The sequence below is a fragment of the Orcinus orca genome, chromosome 8 (assembly GCF_937001465.1).
Source record: "Orcinus orca chromosome 8, mOrcOrc1.1, whole genome shotgun sequence".
Lineage (NCBI taxonomy): Eukaryota > Metazoa > Chordata > Mammalia > Artiodactyla > Delphinidae > Orcinus > Orcinus orca.
In genome coordinates, this window is record NC_064566.1 from 11,031,490 (window position 1) to 11,055,573 (window position 24,084).

Consider the following 24,084-nt stretch of genomic DNA (forward strand, 5'->3'; position numbering starts at 1 on the left):
ATGACAAGGAGAACCGCAGCCAAACTGGTTTTCTGTGATCGTGCCATCCTTCCTGAGTTCATGAGGCCTCCTCCCCTCACTGGGTAAGAGCCCAGTGCCCTCAAGGCTTGCTCTTCTAGGTCTGTCTATCATCTGGATGTACAAATGATTGACGGGACTGAATGAGTCCCTCTCCACGTAAGGTGAGAACTCAAAGGTGCCAAGACATTAAGATTCAGATGGCAACATTCAAGTCATCAGTCAGAAGAGAGATGAAAGGTTTCAGAGGTTAGAGGTCTCTGCATTGTTTGGAAAATCTGCTATGCAAAGTCTGCCCCAATTACAGCCCTTCCAAATTGCTTTCCAGACAACTTGTTAATAATTGGGGCCGTGTTCAAGGGGATAGAAGTTCCTTCAGAAATTTTATGTCTGCTTAATTCTATTCCTAGTTGCAAGGACTTAATATGGTTCCAGATGCCCATCAAAGGAGCACTAAGGAGAACCAAGATGGGGGCTGAATTTGGGCAAAACAGGTAGAATTGAGAGGTACATGGGGAAAAAACTGAAAGCCAAATAACTCTTTCGTCATCTACATAGGCTCGTAGATCTAGGGTGCTCTATAAGGTAAGATTAATATGGACATGAATATGAAAAGTAAAAGATGAATGACTGCACTTACCCCTCCCTCTTGTTGTGTCTGTCATTTAGCTTATACTTGTCTTGCGTTCTGCTTTGGAAGGAGCTAATCATGCTTCAGTACCTGCTTCCAGTACCCAAAGCGCTAACAAGTTTGAAGAGCAAGTTTGAGGTTGGTTTGTTCCCCAAAGATAAAAATATACACTTGTTGCGTAGAATGTGTGTTTGTGGGGAGAAAAGTAGAGGGAAAAGATGTATCGGGAGAAGAAGGAGAGGATGTAATCTTTAAGAATCTCTTCTGATATCAACTAGTGTCTGCATTTGAGGTCATTTTGGAAGTTTTAAAACCTGGGGTTGGGGGTGAATTTGAGAAAAAGGGCTTTTTCTCTCTCCTTGGAGATGTTTTATTACATTTGCCCTGGAAGGTCTTTTTTTTTTTAAAGAGAAAGGAATGTATCACCCAACTTCACAGATTTGTAGTTAATTGGTCTCTGGGGTGGAATGGAGAACACATATTTGCATAAATGCTCTGAAGACAATGCTTATTAAGCTCTATCCCTGTGGCCAGGTCCTCCGATCCCCCAAGGCTAATCAAGATCTCTTCTGGTACTTGGTGATCAAACTCAGGATAGCAGCAGAACACAAAGGATAAGATAAACACTTACTCTGTAGAAGAAAACACGATTGTATATCTATATCTATATCTATCTATCTATCTATCTATCTTTTTAGAAAGTTACTTCTTGTTTATATCTATATAATATATACCCCCAGAAATAATTGTATTGTGTATACACATTGCATATAAATATGCAATGTGTATATACACATGTATTCACATTTACTTTCTTCCACTCCTTCACAGAACCTCTTTGGCCTGAAATATGTTAGATGAATGGGAACTCAATCTTATCAAGCTCCTACCATGTGCTAGGCTATGCGCTAACTGTACTGGGTGCTTTATGTGTGTTAACTTACTAAATACTCCAAAATCCCCCTTGAAGAGGAGGAAACCGAAATTTGGAGAAGCTAAATAAGTTGCTCAAAATCTTATAGTTAGTTAGGGATTGGTTCAATATTTGAACCCATGACTATGTGACACCAAATCCTGCGTATGAATATATGGTATATGTTGTTGTTTTCTTTATTATATTTGTTGTGATGATTGTGATCAGTGGTCTTTTTTTAAAATAAATTTATTTATTTATTATTTATTTTTGGCTGCATTGGGTCTTTGTTGCTGCGCATGGGCTTTCTCTAGTTGCGGTGAGCAGGGTCTCCTCTTTGTTGCAGAGCATGGGCTCCAAGCACGCGGGTTTCAGTAGTTGTGGCACAGGGGTTCAGTAGTTGTGGCTCGAGGGCCCTAGAGCACAGGCTCAGGAGTTGTGGCACACGGGCTTAGTTGCTCTGTGGCATGTGGGATCTTCCCAGGCTAGGGATTGAACCCGTGTCCCTTGCATTGGCAGGCAGATTCTTAACCACTGAGCAAACCAGGGAAGTCCCGTGATCAGTGGTCTTTGATGTTACTACCATGACTCACTGAAGACCCAGATGATGGTTGTCATTTTTTAGTAATAAAATATTTTTATTTTTTTAAATTAATTAATTTTTTAATTTTATTTTTTTGTATCTTTTAAAATATTTTTATTTTTTATTAAAAAAATTTTTTAACATCTTTATTCGAGTATAATTGCTTTACAGTGTTGTTAGTTTCTGCTGTATAACAGAGTGAATCAGCTATATGTATACCTATATCTCCATATCTCCTCCCTCTTGTGTCTCCCTCCTATTCTCCCTATCCCACACCTCTAGGTAAAGTACAGAGCTGATCTCCCTGTGCTATGCAGCTGCTTCCTACTAGCTATCTATTTAACATTTGGTAGTGTATATATGTCAATGCTACTCTCTCACTTCGTCCTAGCTTACACTTTCCCCCCTCCCCCCCCACCATGTCCTCAAGTCCATTCTCTACGTCTGTGTCTTTATTCATGTCCTGCCCCTAGGTTCATCAGAACCATTTCTTTTTAGATTCCATATATATGTGTTAGCATACAGTATTTGTTTTTCTTTTTCTGACTTACTTTATATGACAGACTCTAGGTCTATCCACCTCACTACAAATAACTCAATTAAAAAATTGTTAATTTAATTAAAAATTTTAATTCAATTAACTTAAATTTAACTTAAATTAAATTTAAATAAAAATAATTTTTAATACATTTTGTAATTTTTTAAAATTAAAAATATTTTTATCTTTTAAAATATTTTTAAATTAAGGCATGTACATAGCTTTTTTAGACATAATGCTATTGAACACTTATACACTACAGAATAGTGTAAACATAAATTTTATGTACACTGGGAAACCAAAAAATTCTTGAGACTCCCTTTACTGTGATTTCCACTTTATTGCAGTGGTCTGGAATCAAACCCACAATATCTCCGAGGTATTCCTGTATTCCCCCAGGATTTTCCCCAAATAAATCGACAATATCTTTCAAGCTTGGGAGGAATAATTTCTCTTCTAAAAGGTTATAGTTTGCACTTGTTCTCCTGGAGCATGCTGATTTTGAATCTAATAACAGGCTGGTAGCAATAAAGCCTGGTTTGGTGGGTCTTGACATAAATAGGCATCCTCTTGCAAGGCAATTGCATCACATGAGGTTAAGAAATGCCACTGAGCAAGGAATGGCTAGTCTCTTCAGACAGGTTAAGAGGGATTGCCTCATGGCTAGGGAAGCTCAGGGTAATTCGGGAGTTCAAGATTACCAGCTTCATTTGAGCCTACTAATAAGTCCCTGGTCCGAATCTCAGGGTCTTGTTCTTTTTCAAACATGTCATTACATTAACTTAAGAGGCTCTGCAACCCGCACAGTTAAACTGGGTCCTGATTTTAAGTTTTATCGACCCTAAATCTACAATAAATAAAATATTTATTTTAGTTAGAGAGGGTGTGGGGAAAATGGAACCCACCTACACCGTTGGTGGGAATGTAAATTGGTGCAGCCACTATGGGAAACAGTATGGAGGTTCCTTAAAAAATTAAAAATAGAGTTACCATATGATCCAGCAATCCCACTCTTGGGCACATATCTGGAAAAGACAAGAACTCTAACTTGAAAAGATACACGCACCCCAATGTTCATAGCGGCATTAGTTATAATAACCAAGACATGGAAGCAACCTAAGAGCCCATTGACAGATGATTGGTTTAAGAAGATGTCACACACACACACACACACACACACACACACACACACACACACACACATGCTGGAATATTAATCAACCATAAAAAAGAATGAAATATTGCCGTTTGCAGCAACATGGATGGACCTAGAGAATATCATACTAAGTGAAGTCAGTCAGACAGAGAAAGGCAAATATATGATATCATTTATATGTGGAATCTAAAAAATAATACATGTGAATAATACAAATGAATCTATATACAAAGCAGAAACAGACTCACAGATACAGAAAACAAACTTATGTTTGCCAAAGGGGAAAGGGAGGAGGGAGGGGCAAATTAGGAGTATGTGATAAACAGATACAAACTACTGCACATAAAATAGTTAAGCAACAAGGATTTACTGTATAGTACAGGGAACTATATTCAATATCTTGTAATAATCTATAATGGGAAAGAATATGAATATATATATATATATATATCTGAAAAAAAGAATTAAAATAGCCTGTATTGGGCTTCCCTGGTGGCGCAGTTGTTGGGAGTCCGCCTGCCGATGCAGGGGATGCGGGTTCGTGCCCCGGTCCGGGAAGATCCCACATGCCGCGGAGCCGCTGGGCCCGTGGGCCATGGCCGCTGGGCCTGCGCGTCCGGAGCCTGTGCTCCGCAATGGGAGAGGCCGCGGCGGTGAGAGGCCCGAGTATCGTAAAAAAAAAAAAAAGCCTGTATTGCTAGCTTTATATATATAGCTGGCTATATATATGTATATATATGCATAAAATAGAGGCACTCCAGTTGTCTGGGAAGTGAGCTGAGGGTTTAAAACCTCAAGCGTATCGATTTTTTGCTGTAAGCTCTCTAGTGGAGTCAAAAACAAACAGGCCATCTAGTAGTCACAGTAGTCGTCATTACTAACATAATGATCAAGTGCAGCAGTTGCTTGGTTTTCCAAAGTTTGCCTTCAGTGAAAACTTCATCCGAAGCAATTATTATATAAGCAACATATGAGCAAAGTCCTTACCTTGTCTTCTGTTATGTGTGTTTCTAGCTTCATCAACTGGAATACTAAAGAATGCACTGCATAGATCAATTACAGTAAAGAATTTACTTCCGGTGGGAATGGATGTTAGTAACATACGAAGGTAGGAAAAACAGGGTGTTGAGAGATAACAACTTTGTTTATCGCTTGAAGGTTGTTTATTGCTTGAAGGTCCTGGACAAACCTCCACCCTTGGCCCTTAGGTTTTCTCACTGGTAAAATGAGGTTGTTACAGGGGCTAGAGCAAGAGATAATGAGGCCTTGAACCTTGTAATCTTCTATTATGGGCTTTATGCCTTGAAGGACTTCTTGACTTATAGGGTATTGATTAATTCTGAGAAGACGTTTTGAAGGATCTATTTGAATCTTGATTGGGAGATGCACTGTGAATTTTGCCAACATCAGTTGGAGATTTTGCCCATAAGGAGAATGGTAGTTAATTCGATAAGGACAAATGATCAGTGTTTCCAGAATCAGCTCTAGTACTGTCACAGATGGAACAAATAAAAGATGTCAAAGTGTCATTTAATTTACCTGGTTGGTTAGTTTGATGACTACTGTCAAATTTTAGGATTATTTCCCCCTTTTGGGAGAAAGAAATTCAAGCATGATACTTCTCTAAGAACTCTCAACCTAATAAATGGGTGGGGTGCAGGAACTAAGGAAAAGAGGGTGTGTATCTCTCAAAGGGCTTAAACAATAGGGGATAGGTTCAGAGACAGGAACCTCTTGAGGTTCATTAGAGATCCCCACTATTTGAACTGTTTTAGGACTCCAAGGCAGGGGCTGTTTTATAATAGCAGGGTTGAGCACCAAGAATGTGGCTCTGGTGTCATTTAGGACTTGAAGAGATTCATCTCCAATCTGGAGAAAGGTTTCTCCAAGCCAGTTAAGAGGGAGGGTTGGGAAGAGCCCCTGTCGTTCCTTGGAGTCTCATCATGGAGAATTGGGAGGATGCTGGAAAGATTTGTTAGAGAGCTGCAAGTACTTAGATTTATAACAATATTTTTTCCAATGTCCTGGCTCTTTGCAATAACAGAAACTAGGAGGGTTTGGCTTCATTTACTAGAGATGAAGGTTAAAAATTACGGTGGTCTTTCTCTTAGGTGACTCATCTAGTGTATGAGAGAGCTGGTTTGCCAGATTAACTAAATCTGGGGTGGACATAGTTTCTCATTCCATCCTGGTCCTTTTTACTGGAAAAGAAAGGTCCCAGTTCAGTCCATAAATAAACATAGAGTTAAAGTTACCCAAGTGGAATTAACATCTGAAGGAAGACCAGAATTTTCTTTAAAAATAATCTGAAGTTGATTGCAATAGTTTTGAACAGGCTCATCAGATTTTTGTGTGTCAACCTGAATTTCATTCCAATCAACAGGTTGTTATTTAAAATTTTTGCTGCAATTTTCATTATATCAATGGTTAAGGAATTTTCATTTTATGTGTTAATCAACACATAATTTCCTAATGGCTCATTTTGAGTTGAAGTCTTATCTAGTAATTCCAAAGAGTCTAATATACTCTAATATTTTCCAGAAGTATAATGTTCACATTATTCATAAGTAATTAGTGTTCCTAATAATATTAATCTCATAATAATAAAAAATTGACAGTGACAGCAAAGGTAATTGTTTATCAAAAATCACTATGCCAAGATTTTCTGAAAATGAAAGTCTTTTTAAAACTATGTCCAAATTAGTTGACATTTTAATTAAAACATATAGTTAGCTTGTATTTAATGAAAACATATAGTCAGCTGGGAACAATAATAATATACATTACCATGCATTTCTAATAAACTGGTATCAGAATATTACAGTTGGAGGTATTTCTTCAGAGACAAATGGGAATTTAAAAATCAAAATGATAATCTGTCCTATTTGAATAGTTCTTACATAATGGTTTTCATATGGGTTGTATATCATATGATCCTCCCACAAATATACAATGTTGACATGTTTAGGTGCATCTCACAGATGAATGAAGGGCTTATGTGAGATCAGTTGAGGGTCACAAGACCACACAGATGAAAATAGGCAGGATTCAATCCTATGCCATGTGATAACATTATCACTTTTTTTTTTTGAAACTATGATGCCCACTCTTTGAGACTGTTCTTTCATTATGTCTTGATGCCTCTTTTTAAGAATTAAACAGTATGATTTGTTTAAAATGGTACTGTGAATGTATAACTTACCTGTTCTCAATTACATTATCCTTCTGAGAATATATTTGTTTATTAATGTTATTCAACACTTACAATATACTCAGTAAATTCCCCATCTCCCTGGTCTGGTTTCTTTCCCAGAATTAAACTGCATGGAAGTATCAAGCTCGGGTACTTGAGGAGCTCATGGTAGAGTGATGAGAGCATGATGAGCATACAATGTTTTTGAGGAAGGTCAGTTACTACTGCAATGCTGGGTTCTCATGTGGATTTTAGTCCACCAGTCACCTCTTAAAACTCACCCTACGGGCTTCCCTCGTGGCGCAGTGGTTGGGAGTCCGCCTGCCGATGCAGGGGACACAGGATCGTGCCCCGGTCTGGGAGGATCCCACATGCCGCAGAGCGCCTGGGCCCGTGAGCCATGGCCGCTGAGCCTGCGCGTCCGGAGCCTGTGCTCCGCAACGGGAGAGGCCACAACAGTGAGAGGCCCGCGTACCGCAAAAAACAAAACAAAACAAAAAAGACAACTCACCCTACAGATTAGGCATACTTCTACCAGGTGGTAGCAACATTCCATAGTGGGGCTAAACTAGTAGGCATCTCTGAACATAATGGTTTGTTAATAGTTATCTCAGTTGTAACCATGCTGTTTGGGTTCTTTTTTTTTTTTTTTTCTCGGTACGCGGGCCTCTCACTGCTGTGGCCTCTCCCGTTGCAGAGCACAGGCTCCAGACGCTCAGGCTCAGTGGCCATGGCTCACGGGCCCAGCCGCTCTGCGGCATTTGGGATCCTCCCGGACCGGGGCACGAACCCGTGTCCCCTGCATTGGCAGGCAGACTTTCAACCACTGCGCCACCAGGGAAACCCGAGAAGATAGGATTTTTTGCAGTTTACCCAACTACCCAGGAGAAAGTAATGCTCATTCATTAATAATAATTAAATCTAGTGCTTAAGATGGGGATTGGCACAAGACGAATAAAGCAAAAACGATCTGGGGTTTACAGTAAGCCAAGTGTTAAATAAAACTTTGCAAAGAAGTTTATTCATCATGGAGCATATACACAGATCAGATATACATCGAACAGAATATTTTTGTCACTAAAAGAATCAGATATTTTATAGCTCTTTGAAACAGGACGAGGTACATCTGTCTCCAGGGGGCGGCTAGCTAGCTGGAGATAAAGTCACTTTAGTAACATTACCACAACTCAGGGTGTGGTGCTCATTTTGCAACGTCTGAAAATCTTTTCCAGATGGTCTGAAGTTAACCACGCTCAGAATAGCTGGCTGCATACGCCCGTGTGCCATTTTTAGTTTTCAGTGAAGAACAAAGCCCCCAAGTTTGTACTTGTGCCAGTGGTACCATTTTTCCTCTAGCTGAAGAAACCACGTGGAAAGGCAAATTACAATTGAAAGTCTGTGTGTAGAGACAGGAATCAAAGCAAAGTGGATAACGTATATCAACGTCTGATGTGCCCGGCTACCGCATCCAGATAGGCTGAGGCCCTGGGCCAGGGAGCTACCAATTTTTCTCCCCAAGCATTCATTTTTCTGTCTTCTAAGTGACCATCTTCCCTTTTAATCAATATATTATTTACAGATTGACTAATTGACAGCTTTTCCTTCTTTTGATCTAAGAAATATTTTGCCTCTAAAATGCCTGGTTTACACATTTTAATTATCTGTTGTGATATTGTTTTGTGGCTTGTTTTTTAGCATTTCCAGAAACCTGAGTAGTGTCCATATCTACCTTCTACATTTCCCTAATTCTTTGGTAGGTATATATGATTACCCCCACTCCCCCATACACACACTCATTCACAAATTAGTAACTGATGCATTAAATGAGCTCTGATGAGATTTTCAACTTTTTTCTAAAGATTACTAGTCTCATGTTTCTGACCTTAAACCTCGGCAAACCTAGAGTTTGCTTGTTTTGCGCTGATCCACACGAATAAGGAAACATTTGCATTTCACTTCCCTGTGTCCAGAAAACTGATCTGGATTTCCCTGATGTACAACGGAGCAGGGAGAGTCTGAGGTCTTGCCTGCAAGGAGATAAAACATGTATCCCAGAATTCTCCCATCATCTTGATCTACCACTATTATCAACCAGGGTTCTTGGCCTCCTTAATTAATAGAAATTGATCAGATGCCAGACAAGGAAAGGCTTTGTTGGGGCCCCTGCTGCAGCACAGGGGAGTGAGACCAAGCAAGAGATTCCCTTGCTTGCCAGCTCCCTGAGGTGGGGGGGCATGGGGGCGGGGCGAGCTTGTTCCTTATATGGGTGAAGGTAGGGGTGTGTCCAGGGGTTGGGCTGGAGGGGGGTCGCTTAGGTGGTTTGCCCACCCCTTAGGTGGAGTGTTGTGTGCAGGGGGCATGCACAGTACCCTGCTTTTGCTCTGGGCTCTTCAAAAGTGGCAGTTGGGTTTTTTGTCTCTTTGTATGTTTTGTCCAGAATTTGCCCTAACTGTGCATGCATGCAGTTGCTTTTAGTCCCATACAGTTTCTTTGTATTTTGTGGCCCAAGGAAAGGTGTGTCCCCATGCGAGCGTTACAGCACTGCTGCAAAGGGTCCCAGGTCCCAGCCTGTCTCAAGGCTACTTTCTCTGAATTTTTGGTGCATCTCCTTGTCTGTAACATCTCCTAAATAACTGGGGAAGAAAAACCAACTGTTTAGTTTTGTTTTTTTGGTTTTGTTTTTGCGGTACGCGGGCCTCTCACCGCTGTGGTCTCTCCCGTTGCGGAGCACAGGCTCCGGACGCGCAGGCTCAGCAGCCATGGCTCACGGACCCAGCCGCTCGGCGGCATGCGGTATCTTCCCGGACCGGGCACGAACCCATGCCCCCCGCATCGGCAGGCGGACTCTCAACCACTGCGCCACCAGGGAAGCCCCCAACTGTTTATTTTTGACTTTTGCTGGTTTTATTCCATCCTCACTCTTCATGCTTCCCTATCCCTTTCTAATGATGGTCCGAATCTCCTATGTGCAATACCACATATGGATCTGGCCAGGGACGAGATTCCCTTCATTCCTACAAGTAAAGAAATAGCCATGGCGGGCTCTTGCAGTCATGGCTTGGAACTGTTATAAACTGGGTGTGGCAGCATCTCCCATCAGTGTTGCCAGACTAGATGGCTGGCACCATCTGGTTGGAAGACAGAAAAACCACACACTTTGGTGGGACCACACTCTAGAAATAAACAGGCATCTGGGATCCAGGGAGACCTCACGGAAGAACAGAGGTTTCATCTCTCTCCAAGTTCTTCTGAAATAGAATCACGATGTCTGATTGGACTTATATATCAACATAAGTAGAAAAGCTGGCATGTGTAAAGTATCACGTTGATATTGTATGGTATATTCTTTATTCTAATAAAACCTCTTTTTTATGCAAAGGAAGGCTGGGTTGTTTTCATCTTACGGAATCCTTAAGGAGCAAAATTGATCCACATGGACCAGAGGGAGGAGATCCTTATATCAGATACACAATAAAACCCATAGTCCATTTTCTAACAACTATAAGCTAAGGAAGCAGCATAGCAGGGATCGTTTCACCCTTCAACTTGATCCCCAGTCTAGAAAACAACCTCTCTGGGGTTGAGAAGCAGCTGGGAGGTGTCCTTGAGCCTAATCAAGAAGAGGTGGGTTCTGGGAAGTCCTGCATCTCAGCACTCCTACCAGTCCAACCTTTCCTTTACTTATTTCATGTATCCTGTGACATACACTATTTATAATTTGCTGTTATCATCTGTGCTATCTGTCTGGATGACACTTTTTTTTTTTTCTTGCAGTTCCTCTTTTTACCCAAAGGCAAAGCAAGTATTCCTTCTCTGTTTCACACTTTTGGTGTCTGTGGCTTCCAGATCTCTGAAGGTTCTGGAATTGTTTTTCATCGTACGTGCTATTCCTGGTAGTTTTTCAACAGAAGGTCATATGTGAGATTTTCCTGCTTTGGCCAGTTAAACACCTTTGAGGAAAACTCTAGCCTTCTTTATTCATTTGATTTAATTTTGTTTAACAATTACAATTAGGTGTAACTCACTGTGAAGGGGAAAATATTTGTTAGTTTGAAGGGGAAAATAACCTTTTCTGTCCTCAGCCATCATTGCTTGAGTGGGATTGGTTCCAACTCTGGGTTTCGGGGTTGAACCCCGACGGGCTTAGGACAATTAGAAAATATCTGAAATGCAAATCAAAACCACAATGAGGTATCATCTCACACCTGTCAGAATGGGTATCATCAAAAAGTCTACAAATAATAAATGCTGGAGAGGATGTAGAGAAAAAGGAACCCTCCTACACTGTTGGTGGGAATGTAAATTGGCATAGCCACTAAGGAGAACAGTATGGAGGTTCCTTAAAAAACTAAAAATAGAGCTACCATATGATCCAGCAATCCCACTACTGGGCATATATCTGGAAAACACACAGAAACTCTAATTCAAAAAGATACATGCATCCTAATGTTCATAGCAGCACAATTTACAATAGCCAAGACATGGAAGCAACCCAAGTGCCCATCGACAGAAGATTGGTTTGAGAAGATGGGTTATTACTCAGTCATAAAAAAACAATCAAATATTGCCATTTGCAGCAACATTCGTGGACCTAGAGAATATCATACTAAGTGAAGTAAGTCAGACAGAGAAAGACAAATATTATATGATATCACTTATATGTGGAATCTAAAAATAATGCAAATGAATGTATATACAAAACAAAAATAGACTCACAGACGCAGAAAACAAACTTATAGTTACCAAAGGGGGAAAGGGAAGAGGGATAAATTAGGAGTATGGGATTAACAGATACAAACTACTGTACATAAAATACATAAGAATCAAGGATTTACTGTATAACACAGGGAACTATATTCAATATCTGTAATAACCGATAATGGAAAATGATCTGAAAAAATATATAACTGAATCACTTTGCTGTACACCTAAAACTAACACAATATTGTAAATCAACTATACTTCAACTAAAAAAAAGAAAATATCTGATAGCCATTGCAACTAGCTTAGTGTCGAAGTGAGGGGTATAGCCCAGTCAAAACCAGAAAGATGCAAGGAGATGTTTGCTGGACCTTTTGGGAGAGAAATGTTTTTCTCTTCTGTGGAAGCTACAAGAAGAGATGCTCTCTTCTTTTGGATGATGTGAAGTGACTCTGTGAGATCTAGAACTCGTACAATTTTGTTACCACGGGATGGGACATTTCTGCATAAGGCAAATGAAACAAAAACGAAGAGACTGGAGGTTTATGATACTGTTTGAGCCACTGGATCACAATTTCTCTTACTACTTGTTTTTTTTTAAGCTTTCAAATTGCACATCTTTTATTGAATAGATCAATTATAAAGGTTATTTTTTAATTGCCGAAAGGTACATGAATGAAGTTAAAATGAAGAGAGAAACGCACCGGTAATTCCTGTTAAAGAGTAAAACCTGCACGGAAATTATATAAAACAGATTGATACTGATCTACTAACTGACACATTAAATTGGACTTAGAGTATTTAAACTAAGCAAACAGGTGGCAGAAAGCTCAAAGAAACGAAGAGGGCTAGCAGAATGGTACATAAATAACCAGCAAGCCAAATATACAGGAGACAGAGAAAAGAAAACAAAATAGTATATATCTGTGACTCTAATATCAATGAAATGAACTGCATTTTAAAAATGAAGCTTTAGTCATTTCAAGAGTCCAAAATATGTACCCAGTACTATCCCTCAAAGAAAGATCTGCATTTAATTACTTGTTAAATTCTTCACCAACTTCCACTTCTACAGTCCAACATATTATGACTACTTCAGTTTTATGAGCTAATAGATTCACTTGATTGTTTTGATCAGTTCTTTTTTTTCTGTCATTAAAAATGAAAGATTCCTGATCCTGGAAGTAATTTTGTAATATAGACCAAGAATCAAAAAAATATGATTCTTTTTGCGAAAGTCAACCCTATTCTTAATATATTAATTACTTACTGCTGTGCAAGCAATTGTTACAAAACTTTGTGCCTTGAAACAAAAAGAGATATTTATTATCTCATCCAGTTTCTGTGGATCAGGAATCCAGGGGCAACTTGGCTGTGTGGTTCCGGCTCGGGGTCTCTCATGAGGCTGCATTCAGTGGTTGGTCAAGGCGTAGGCTTCTGAAGCTAGATCGAGGCTGGAGGATCCACTTCCAAATAGATCTCTCACATAGCTCGCAAGCTGGTGCCGACTGATGGCAGAGAACAATATTCTCGGTTGCATGGGTTAGCCCTGTTATATATAGGAAGGGTCTACGTAAGTTCAAGGATCATTGGGGACCATTTTGAAGGCTGCCTGTCCCCCTCATTAGAAATGTTTCAGAGTAACTATATTCGAAACATTCATTGGAAATTTGGAAACAATTTATATGCTACGTGAAGAAAATGGTTAAATACGTTAAGGTAAAGTCAGGGGTCTATTACAATGCACATGGAGGAAAATAATATTTGTAATGCACTCATGAGGTTTTGATAATCAATCCACAAATTTAGGGACTCAAGAAATAATTTTTATTATTTTTCCTTTGCACTCCCCTTACTTCTCTACTGGGAAAAAAATTGGTTAATTCAAGGGTCCTTCGCTCTTCTCCCTACATTTGTGTCTAAGTTCTAGAGGGCTTGAATGATGCCAGGACAACGGGGGCTCAGGTCCTTGACCTCTCTCCATAGCAGCATCTCCTGAAATATCTATTGCCTCATCAGATTCCTGGCTGTCAAATCACAAATGGAATTCTGCTGCTGAATGCCATTTATCCCCATCATCAAGACATGTTAGGTCTGATGACTATTCGTAGCTACTCTTGGTACAATGGGAACTGTTCTATTGCTCTCATCCTTGACTATAGCTGCTGAGGACACTCTGTAGAACCCAAGCCGTCACTTCCCAGTGGACCTGAAGCACTATGATTACATTCTCTTAAGTTTCTGCCTGCCGACCCAGCCTCTATCCATCTTTTGGTTAGGGTCTCTCTGTCCTTGGTGTCTCTAAACTTATTTGATAGCTGTGCTATTGCCCTTGGGCTGTGTCTGTAAGCCATCCTGAAGACTCACTCATGTTTTTGACCTCATCATGTCTGCTTCAAACTCCTTTTGCTGTCACATCTCTTCTCTGAGGCTCAAAAACCTAACAACTTATCTGCTTGAAATAAGGGAATGGTTAGATATGTGGGGAAGAATATATTAGGTAAAACTTTGAAAATATTTCAAAACTATTCTCTTTAAGCTGTCACATACAGCTAAGTGCAAAATTTAAAAAGAGGGTTGGATGGGAATACACCGAGAGATTAAAGACATGTTAGAAGCATGAGCAGACCTTATTTCTAATACATCACAACTAATATATTAGAAATAGGCTGGCCTCTTCTATCGCCTCTAAGACGTCCTTCCCATGTAGTGTCTGGGGAGAGAAAAGCCAGACCTTGAGGATCAAAGGACAATGGCTTAGTCTGCCTTAGTGTCTTGGCTACACAACAAAAATTACTTCTCTTCTTGTACATTTTGAGAGAGAAGACAGCAAAGTGGAGTGAAGGGAGGTGGAAGGACTCCTCGGTGTGTGTTTTGGGGAGATCAGTTTATTGACTTTTCAAAGTTTCCTACACACTTCACCCAGTTCTCCCTGTTTTTTCCTCCTTGTCTCTCTACCCTTGTCTCTACCCTTGCCTCTACCCTCTCATTCTTCCTTTCCTTCTCTTTCATGCCTTTAAACCGAACAGTTGGAGCCATGGGAGAGAAGAGAACTATTTATGTTTCTTATTCCCGATTCCAAATCTCTGTAAGGTCTTTCTGAACATGATCCGTCTATGCAGTGCCATCCTAAAGTAAAAAACAGAAACCAAAAACGCATTCAAGATAGGATGGCAGAGAGTTGAGACTCACTCTGCTGTAAAGAATCAGACACAGGGAGTCGGGAAAAAGTCTGGAGCTGCCAAAGAGGCAAGAGACTTTTTCTTCCCTCTTTGTTGTCTGGTGCACAAGGAGAGGGGATTAAGAGCGCTGCTTAAAGGAGCTCCAGAGACGGGCGCGAGCCACGGCTAACAGCGCGGACCCCAGAGACGGGCATGAGACGCTAAGGCTGCTGCTGCCGCCACCAAGAAGCCTGTGTGCGTGCACAGGTCACTATCCACACCCCGCTTCCGGGGAGCCTGTGCAGCCCGCCACTGCCAGGTTCCCGGGATCCAGGGACAACTTCCTCGGGAGAACGCACGGCGCACCTCAGGCTGGTGCAACGTCAGGCTGGCCTCTGCTGCCGCAGGCTCGGCCCGCATCATGCCCCTCCCCCCCCCACCCCGGCCTGAGTGACCCAGAGCCCCCGATTCAGCGGCTCCTTTAACCCCGTCCTGTCTGAGCGAAGAACAAACGCCCTCCGGCGACCTACACGCAGAGGCGGGGCCAAATCCAAAGCTGAACCACGGGAGCTGTGCGAACAAAGAAGAGAAAGGGAAATTTCTCCCAGCAGCCTCAGAAGCAGCGGATTAAATCTCCACAATCAACCTGATGTACCTGCATCTGTGGAATACACGAATAGACAACGAATCCTCCCAAATTGAGGAGGTGGACTTTGGGAGCAAGATTTATGATTTTTTCCCCTTTTCCTCTTTTTGTGAGTGTGTATGTGTATGCTTCTGTGTGAGATTTTGTCTATATAGCTTTGCTTTCACCATTTGTCCTAGGGTTCTATCCGTCCATTTTTTTGTTCTTTTTATTTAAAAAATTTTTTTTCTTAATAATTATTTTTTTATTTTAGTAATTTTATTTTACCTTACTTTATTTTATTTTCTTTTGTCCTCTTTCCCTTTCTTTCTTTCTTTCTTTCTTTCTTTCTTTCTTTCTTTCTTTCTTTCTTTCTTTCTTTCTTTCTTTCTACTTTTTCTCCCTTTTATTCTGAGCCGTGTGGATGAAAGGCTCTTGGTGCTGCAGCCAGGAGTCAGTGCTGTGCCTCTGAGGTGGGAGAGCCAACTTCAGGACACTGGTCACCAAGAGACCTCCCAGTTCCACGTAATATCAAACGGCGAAAATCTCCTGGAGATCTCCATCTCAACACCAACACCCGGCTTCACTCAACGACCAGCAAGCTACAGTGCTGGACACCCTATGCCAAACAACTAGCAAGACAGGAACACAACCCCACCCATTAGCAGAGAGGCTGCCTAAAATTATAATAAGGCAACAGACACCCCAAAACATACCACCAGAAGTGGACCTGCCCACCAGAAAGACAAGATCCAGCCTCATCCACCAGAACACAGGCACTAGTCCCCTCCACCAGGAAGCCTACACAACCCACTGAACCAACTTTAGCCACTGGGGACAGACACCAAAAACAACGGGAACTACGAACCTGCAGCCTGCAAAAAGGAGACCCCAAACACAGTAAGATAAGCAAAATGAGAAGACAGAAAAACACACAGCAGATGAAGGAGCAAGGTAAAAACCCACCAGACCTAACAAATGAAGAGGAAATAGGCAGTCTACCTGAAAAGGAATTCAAAATAATGATAGTAAAGATGATCCAAAATCTTGGAGATAGAATAGACAAAATGCAAGAAACATTTAACAAGGACCTAGAAGAACTAAAGATGAAACAAACAGTGATGAACAACACAATAAATGAAATTAAAAATACTCTAGATGGGATCAATAGCAGAATAACTGAGGCAGAAGAACAGATAAGTAACTTGGAAGATAAAATAGTGGAAATAACTACTGCAGAGCAGAATAAAGAAAAAAGAATGAAAAGAACTGAGGACAGTCTCAGAGACCTCTGGGACAACATTAAACACATCAACGTTCGAATTATAGGGGCTCCAGAAGAAGAAGAGGAAAAGAAAGGGACTGAGAAAATATTTGAAGAGATTATAGTTGAAAACTTCCCTAATATGGGAAAGGAAATAGTTAATCAAGTCCAGGAAGCACAGAGAGTCCCATACAGGATAAATCCAAGGAGAAACACACCAAGACACATATTAATCAAACTGTCAAAAATTAAATACAAAGAAAACATATTAAAAGCAGCAAGGGAAAAACAAGTAACAAACAAAGGAATCCCCGTAAAGTTAACATCTGATCTTTCAGCAGAAACTCTGCAAGCCAGAAGGGACTGGCAGGACATATTTAAAGTGATGAAGGAGAAAAACCTACAACTAAGATTTCTCTACCCATCAAGGATCTCATTCAGATTAGATGGAGAAATTAAAACCTTTACAGACAAGCAAAAGCTGAGAGAGTTCAGCACCACCAAACCAGCTTTACAACAAATGCTAAAGGATCTTCTCTAAGCAAGAAACACAAGAGAAGGAAAAGACCTATAATAACAAACCCAAAACAATTAAGAAAATGGGACTAGGAACACACATATCAATAATTACCTTAAAAGTAAATGGATTAAATGCTCCCACCAAAAGACACAGACTGGCTGAATGGATACAAAAACAAGACCCAAATATATGCTGTCTACAAGAGACCCACTTCAGACCTAGAGACACATACAGACTGAAAGTGAGGGGATGGAAAAAGATATTCCATGCAAATGGAAACCAAAAGAAAGCTGGAGTAGCAATTCTCATATCAGACAAAATAGACTTTAAAATAAAGATTATTAGAAGAGACAAAGAAGGACACTATATAATGGTCAAGGGATTGATCCAAGAAGATAAAACAATTGTAAATATTTATGCACCCAACATAGGAGCACCTCAATACATAAGGCAAATACTAGCAGTCATAAAAGGGGAAATCGACAGTAACACATTCATAGTAGGGGACTTTAACACCCCACTTTCACCAATGGACAGATCATCCAAAATGAAAATAAATAAGGAAACACAAGCTTTAAATGATACATTAAACAAGATGGACTTAATTGATATTTATAAGATATTCCATCCAAACACAACAGAATACACATTTTTCTCAAGTGCTCATGGAACATTCTCCAGGATAGATCATATCTTGGGTCACAAATCAAGCCTTGAAGAAATTGAAATCGTATCAAGTATCTTTTGCGACCACAACGCTATGAGACTAGATATCAATTACAGGAAAAGATCTGTAAAAAATACAAACACATGGAGACTAAACAATGCACTACTTAATAACGAAGTGATCACTGAAGAAATCAAAGAGGAAATCAAAAAATACCTAGAAACAAATGACAATGGAGACACAATGACCCAAAACCTATGGAATGCAGCAAAAGCAGTTCTAAGAGGGAAGTTCATAGAAATACAATCCTACCTTAAGAAACAGGAAACATCTCGAATAAATAACCTAACCTTGCACCTAAAGCAATTAGAGAGAGAAGAACAAAAAACCTCCAAAGTTAGCAGAAGGAAAGAACTCATAAAGATCAGATCAGAAATAAGTGAAAAAGAAATGAAGGAAACGATAGCAAAGATCAATAAAACTAAAAGCTGGTTCTTTGAGAAGATCAACAAAATTGATAAACCACTAGCCAGACTCATCAAGAAAAAAAGGGAGAAGATTCAAATCAATAGAATTAGAAATGAAAAAGGAGAAGTAAAAACTGACACTGCAGAAATACAAAAGATCATGAGAGATGACTACAAGCAACTATATGCCAATAAAGTGGACAACCTGGAAGAAATGGACAAATTCTTAATGCACAAACTGCCAAGACTGAATCAGGAAGAAATAGAAAATATGAACAGACCAATCACAAGCACTGAAATTGACACTGTGATTAAAAATCTTCCAACAAACAAAAGCCCAGGACCAGATGGCTTCACAGGCAAATTCTATCAAATGTTTAGAGAAGAGCTAACACCTATCCTTCTCAAACTCTTCCAAAATATAGCAGAGGGAGGAACACTCCCAAACTCATTCTATGAGGCCACCATCACCCTGATACCAAAACCAGAAAAGGATATCACAAAGAAAGAATACTACAGGCCAATATCACTGGTGAACATAGATGCAAAAATCCTCAACAAAATACTAGCAAACAGAATCCAACAGCACATTAAAAGGATCATACACCATGATCAAGTGGGGTTTATTCCAGGAATGCAAGGATTCTTCAATATACGCAAATCAATCAATGTGATACACCATATTAACCAAATGAAGGAGAAAAACCATATGGTCATCTCAATAGATGCAGAGAAAGCTTTCGACAAAATTCAACACCTATTTATGATAAAAACCCTCCAGAAAGTAGGCATAGAGGGAACTTTCCTCAACATAATAAAGGCCAGGTATGAAAAACCCACAGCCAACATCATCCTCAATCTTGAAAAACTGAAAGCACTTCCACTAAGATTAGGAAGAAGACAAGGTTGCCCACTCTCACCACTCTTATTCAACATAGTTTTGGAAGTTTTAGCCACAGCAATCAGAGAAGAAAAGGAAATAAAAGGAATCCAAATTGGAAAAGAATAAGTAAAGCTGTCACTGTTTGCAGATGACATGATAGTATACATAGAGAATCCTAAAGATGCTACCAGAAAACTACTAGAGCTAATCAATGAATTTGGTAAAGTAGCAGGATACAAAATTAATGCACAGAAATCTCTTACATTCCTGTACACTAATGATGAAAAATCTGAAAGTGAAATCAAGAAAACACTCCCATTTACCATTGCAACAAAAAGAATAAAATATCTAGGAATAAACCTACCTAAGGAGACAAAAGGCCTATATGAAGAAAATTATAAGACACTGATGAAAGAAATTAAAGATGATACAAATAGATGGAGAGATAGACCATGTTCTTGGATTGGAAGAATCAACATTGTGAAAATGACTCTACTACCCAAAGCAATCTACAGATTCAATGCAATCCCTATCAAACTACCACTGGTATTTTTCACAGAACTAGAACAAAAAATTTCACAATTTGTATGGAAACACAAAAGACCCCGAATAGCCAAAGCAATCTTGAGAACAAAAAACGGAGCTGCAGGAATCAGGCTCCCTGACTTCAGACTATACTACAAAGCTACAGTAATCAGGACAGTATGGTACTAGCACAAAACCAGAAAGATAGATCAGTGGAACAGGATAGAAAGCCCAGAGATAAACCCACGCACATATGGTCACCTTATCTTTGATAAAGAAGGCAGGAATGTACAGTGGAGAAAGGACAGCCTCTTCAATAAGTGGTGCTGGGAAAACTGGACAGCTACATGTAAAAGTTTGAGATTAGATCACTCCCTAACACCATACATAAAAATAAGCTCAAAATGGATTAAAGACCTAAATGTAAGGCCAGACACTATAAAACTCTTAGGGGAAAATATAGGCAGAACACTCTATGACATAAATCACAGCAAGATCCTTTTTGACCCACCTCCTAGAGAAATGGAAATAAAAACAAAAATAAACAAATGGGACCTAATGAAAATTAGAAGTTTTTGCACAGCAAAGGAAACCATAAACAAGACCAAAAAACAACCCTCAGAATGGGAGAAAATATTTGCAAATGAAGCAACTGACAAAGGATTAATCTCCAAAATTTATAAGCAGCTCATGCAGCTCAATAACAAAAAAACAAACAACCCAATCCAAAAATGGGCAGAAGACCTAAATAGACATTTCTCCAAAGAAGATATACAGACTGCCAACAAACACATGAAAGAATGCTCAACATCATTAATCATTAGAGAAATGCAAATCAAAACTACAACGAGATATCATCTCACACCGGTCAGATTGGCCATCATCAAAAAACCTAGAAACGATAAAGGCTGGAGAGGGTGTGGAGAAAAGAGAACACTCTTGCACTGCTGGTGGGAATGTGAATTGGTACAGCCACTATGGAGAACAGTATGGAGGTTCCTTAAAAAAACTACAAATAGAACTACCTTATGACCCCGAAATCCCGCTACTGGGCATATACCCTGAGAAAACCATAATTCAAAAAGAGTCATGTACCAAAATGTTCATTGCAGCCCTATTTATAATAGCCCGGAGATGGAAACAACCTAAGTGTCCATCATCGGATGAATGGATAAAGAAGATGTGGCACATATATACAATGGAATATTACTCAGCCATAAAAAGAAATGAAATAGAGCTATTTGTAGTGAGGTGGATAGACCTAGAGTCTGTCATACAGAGTGAAGTAAGTCAGAAAGAGAAAAACAAATACCGTATGCTAACACATATATATGGAATTCAAGGGGAAAAAAATGTCTTGAAGAACCTAGGGGTAAGACAGGAATAAAGACACAGACCTACTAGAGAATGGACTTGAGGATATGGGGAGGGGGAAGGGTAAGCTGTGACAAAGCGAGAGAGAGGCATGGACATATATACACTACCAAATGTAAAATAGATAGCTAGTGGGAAGCAGCTGCATAGCACAGGGAGATCAGGTAGGTTGTTTGTGACCACCTAGAGGGGTGGGATAGGGAGGGTCGGAGGGAGGGAGATGCAAGAGGGAAGAGATATGGGAACATACGTATATGTGTAATTGATTCACTTTGTTATAAAGCAGAAACTAACACACCATTGCAAAGCAATTATACCCCAATAAAGATGTTTTATATATATATATATATAAGTAAATCAATAAAGTAAGTACAAATAAAAAATAATGAAAAAGTATTTTTTTTAATGTGTAAGATTGTCAAAGAGTAAAGCTAAATAATTATGGGCAGTGTTGAATGGGATGGTAAGGTATATTGTCATAAAATCTTGAACTTGTGTAAACTAGTACCCATTTTTAGACAGCAGTTTGGCAACATCTGTGTGTTTATGTGTGCGCACACGTGTGTGTGCAGAAAAATTTGCCACAAACTATCATGTATAACTGAGAAACGGGATTCCCAATGTTTTTTTAAATAATTTTTATAATTTCTTACATTGTTTAAAAAAGTTATCTTGACTATGGATAATTTTTGTCCAAAAACCTGAGACTATATCCAAAACAAGTATGCTTCATAATATTAAAAATAGACAATCATTAACCCAAACTTCTTCTGCAGTTTGAAGAGACTTCAAGACAAGGGCTGGAGGAAGGAACAATACAACAGGCACCAAATTTATCCTTTTGGGATTTTCAGATTCTCCCAAGCTCAAGATTGGTCTCTTTTCAGTGTTCTTGGGGACTTACCTCTTGACAGTGGCCTGGAACCTGGGTTTCATTATCCTCATTAGGATGGACTCCTCCATACATACACCCATGTACTTCTTCCTCAGCAGCTTATCTTTATCCTTCTTAGATTTCTGCTATGTTACTTCTACAACACCCAAAATGCTCTCAGACTTCTTCCGGAAGCCTGAATTCATCTCCTTTATGGGATGCACCATGCAATACTTCTTTTTCGCTAGCCTGGGTCTGACGGAATGCTGTCTCCTGGCAGCAATGGCTTATGATGGCTGTGTTGCTGTTTGTAATCCTCTGCTCTACACAGATATCATGTCCCCCACCCTCTGTGTGCAGGTGGTGGTTGGAGCGTATATAGTTGGATTCTCTGGCTCATTGATCCAACTGTGTGCTTTACTTCAGCTCCATTTCTGTGGACCAAATGGTATCAATCACTTCTGTGACCTGTCTCAATTATTAGTCCTCTCCTGCTCTGAAACCTTTCTCCTACAAGTGATAAAGTTTCTGATAGGAGTGATTTTTGGTGTGGCATCCATCTTAATCATCGTGATATCTTATGGTTATATCCCTGCCACCATCCTGAAGATCAGCTCAGTTGAAGGCAGGGCCAAGGACTTCAACACCTGTGCTTCTCACCTGGCAGCAGTGACGTTTTTCTTTGGATCAGGACTCTTTGTCCGTATGCACCCCAGCACTGATCATTCTCTGGGCTATGACAAGATGGCATCAGTCTTCTATACAGTGGTGATCCCCATGTTGAATCCTTTGACTTACAGTCTAAGGAACAAGGAAATCAAAGATACCCTTAAGTGGTGTAAGAAGAAGAGAATGTTTTCCCATTGTCACAGCTAATTAAAGGTCTGGTAGATTAGTGACCCTGTTGACTGGAAGTTTCTAGACTATGTAAGAGAAATGCATTTAACGTTATTCCTGGTGTTCTGGAAGGATTTCAAGTGAGTCAACACATCTAAATCCAGCACTGGTTCAGTGCCAGGCAAATCCTGTGGCTTCTTTGAGTCTTGACAGTTGACTCTCCTCTCTTACGCCAGCAATGACTTCACAAATTAATATATTAATTTTTATGTCAATATAACCTTCAGTTTCTCAGTGTTTGACCCTTACATACCCTTTCAGAATTTCAGACTGCAGGCAGGAGAGAATGGGACTAAACACAGGTCAGTAAATGATCTTTCTCATACACAACATCACAAGTAGAACAACAACCACTTTGTTATAGACTTCAAACTCTCTGGGTGCCTAGGTAAATTCCAGTTGATGAAAATGGGGATGTGGAGAGAAGCATAACTTTAGACTTTGACATAACTTCCTCACCATGGAAAATACCACACGGAGTTTCGTCTAGAGTTTGTTTTCTGAGTTTCTATTTTTAGAACCTAACACCAATAGGAGAATGAACAAGGGATTTCTATGATACTATCCTGACCTGGGAGAGCTAAAGTACAAAGAAAAGAAGTGATCATTTGAATTCTGAAATATATTGAAAAGATTACATTTCTGTTATTATGGCAGATTGAATAGCATAGATGCACCCACCACTGCAAAACTACTAAAGATGCTGGACAAAATATTTTTTAGAAAATATTTAAAAATACACTTCTGAGCAAACAAGAAAAGAAAAGGAGATCTCCAACCTCCAAATGTAAAGAAAAATCAGGAATCCTGAGAGTAAAGGCAGCTCTGAAGATGACTTTCACATTGGGGGGATCTGCTGAACTCTGGTAATATTTGGCCTGTATTGTGACAAGCACGTGAGGCTCGGGGAGAGGAGACCAAACCCAAACTCTCGGGGAGAGTTTGATAGGAGACCCAGACATACGTATGAGAGTCCAGTGGACTAGACCTTGATATGAAAGGAAATTAAGGAAAAAAAAGTCCTATCTCGGGCTTCCCTGGTGGCGCAGTGGTTGAGAGTCCGCCTGCCGATGCAGGGGACACGGGTTCGTGCC

General features: G+C 39.9%; 1 protein-coding gene across 1 annotated transcript; it reads left to right on the forward strand.

Moving 5' to 3' along the window:
• Positions 1 to 22,969, forward strand: LOC101272564 (olfactory receptor 1440-like). The gene is made up of 3 exons (XM_049713424.1): positions 1 to 83; positions 429 to 512; positions 22,003 to 22,969. Exons 1-3 carry the CDS (start codon positions 1 to 3, stop codon positions 22,967 to 22,969), a joined length of 1,134 nt encoding a protein of 377 aa, XP_049569381.1.
• The last annotated feature ends 1,115 nt before the right edge of the window (positions 22,970 to 24,084 follow it).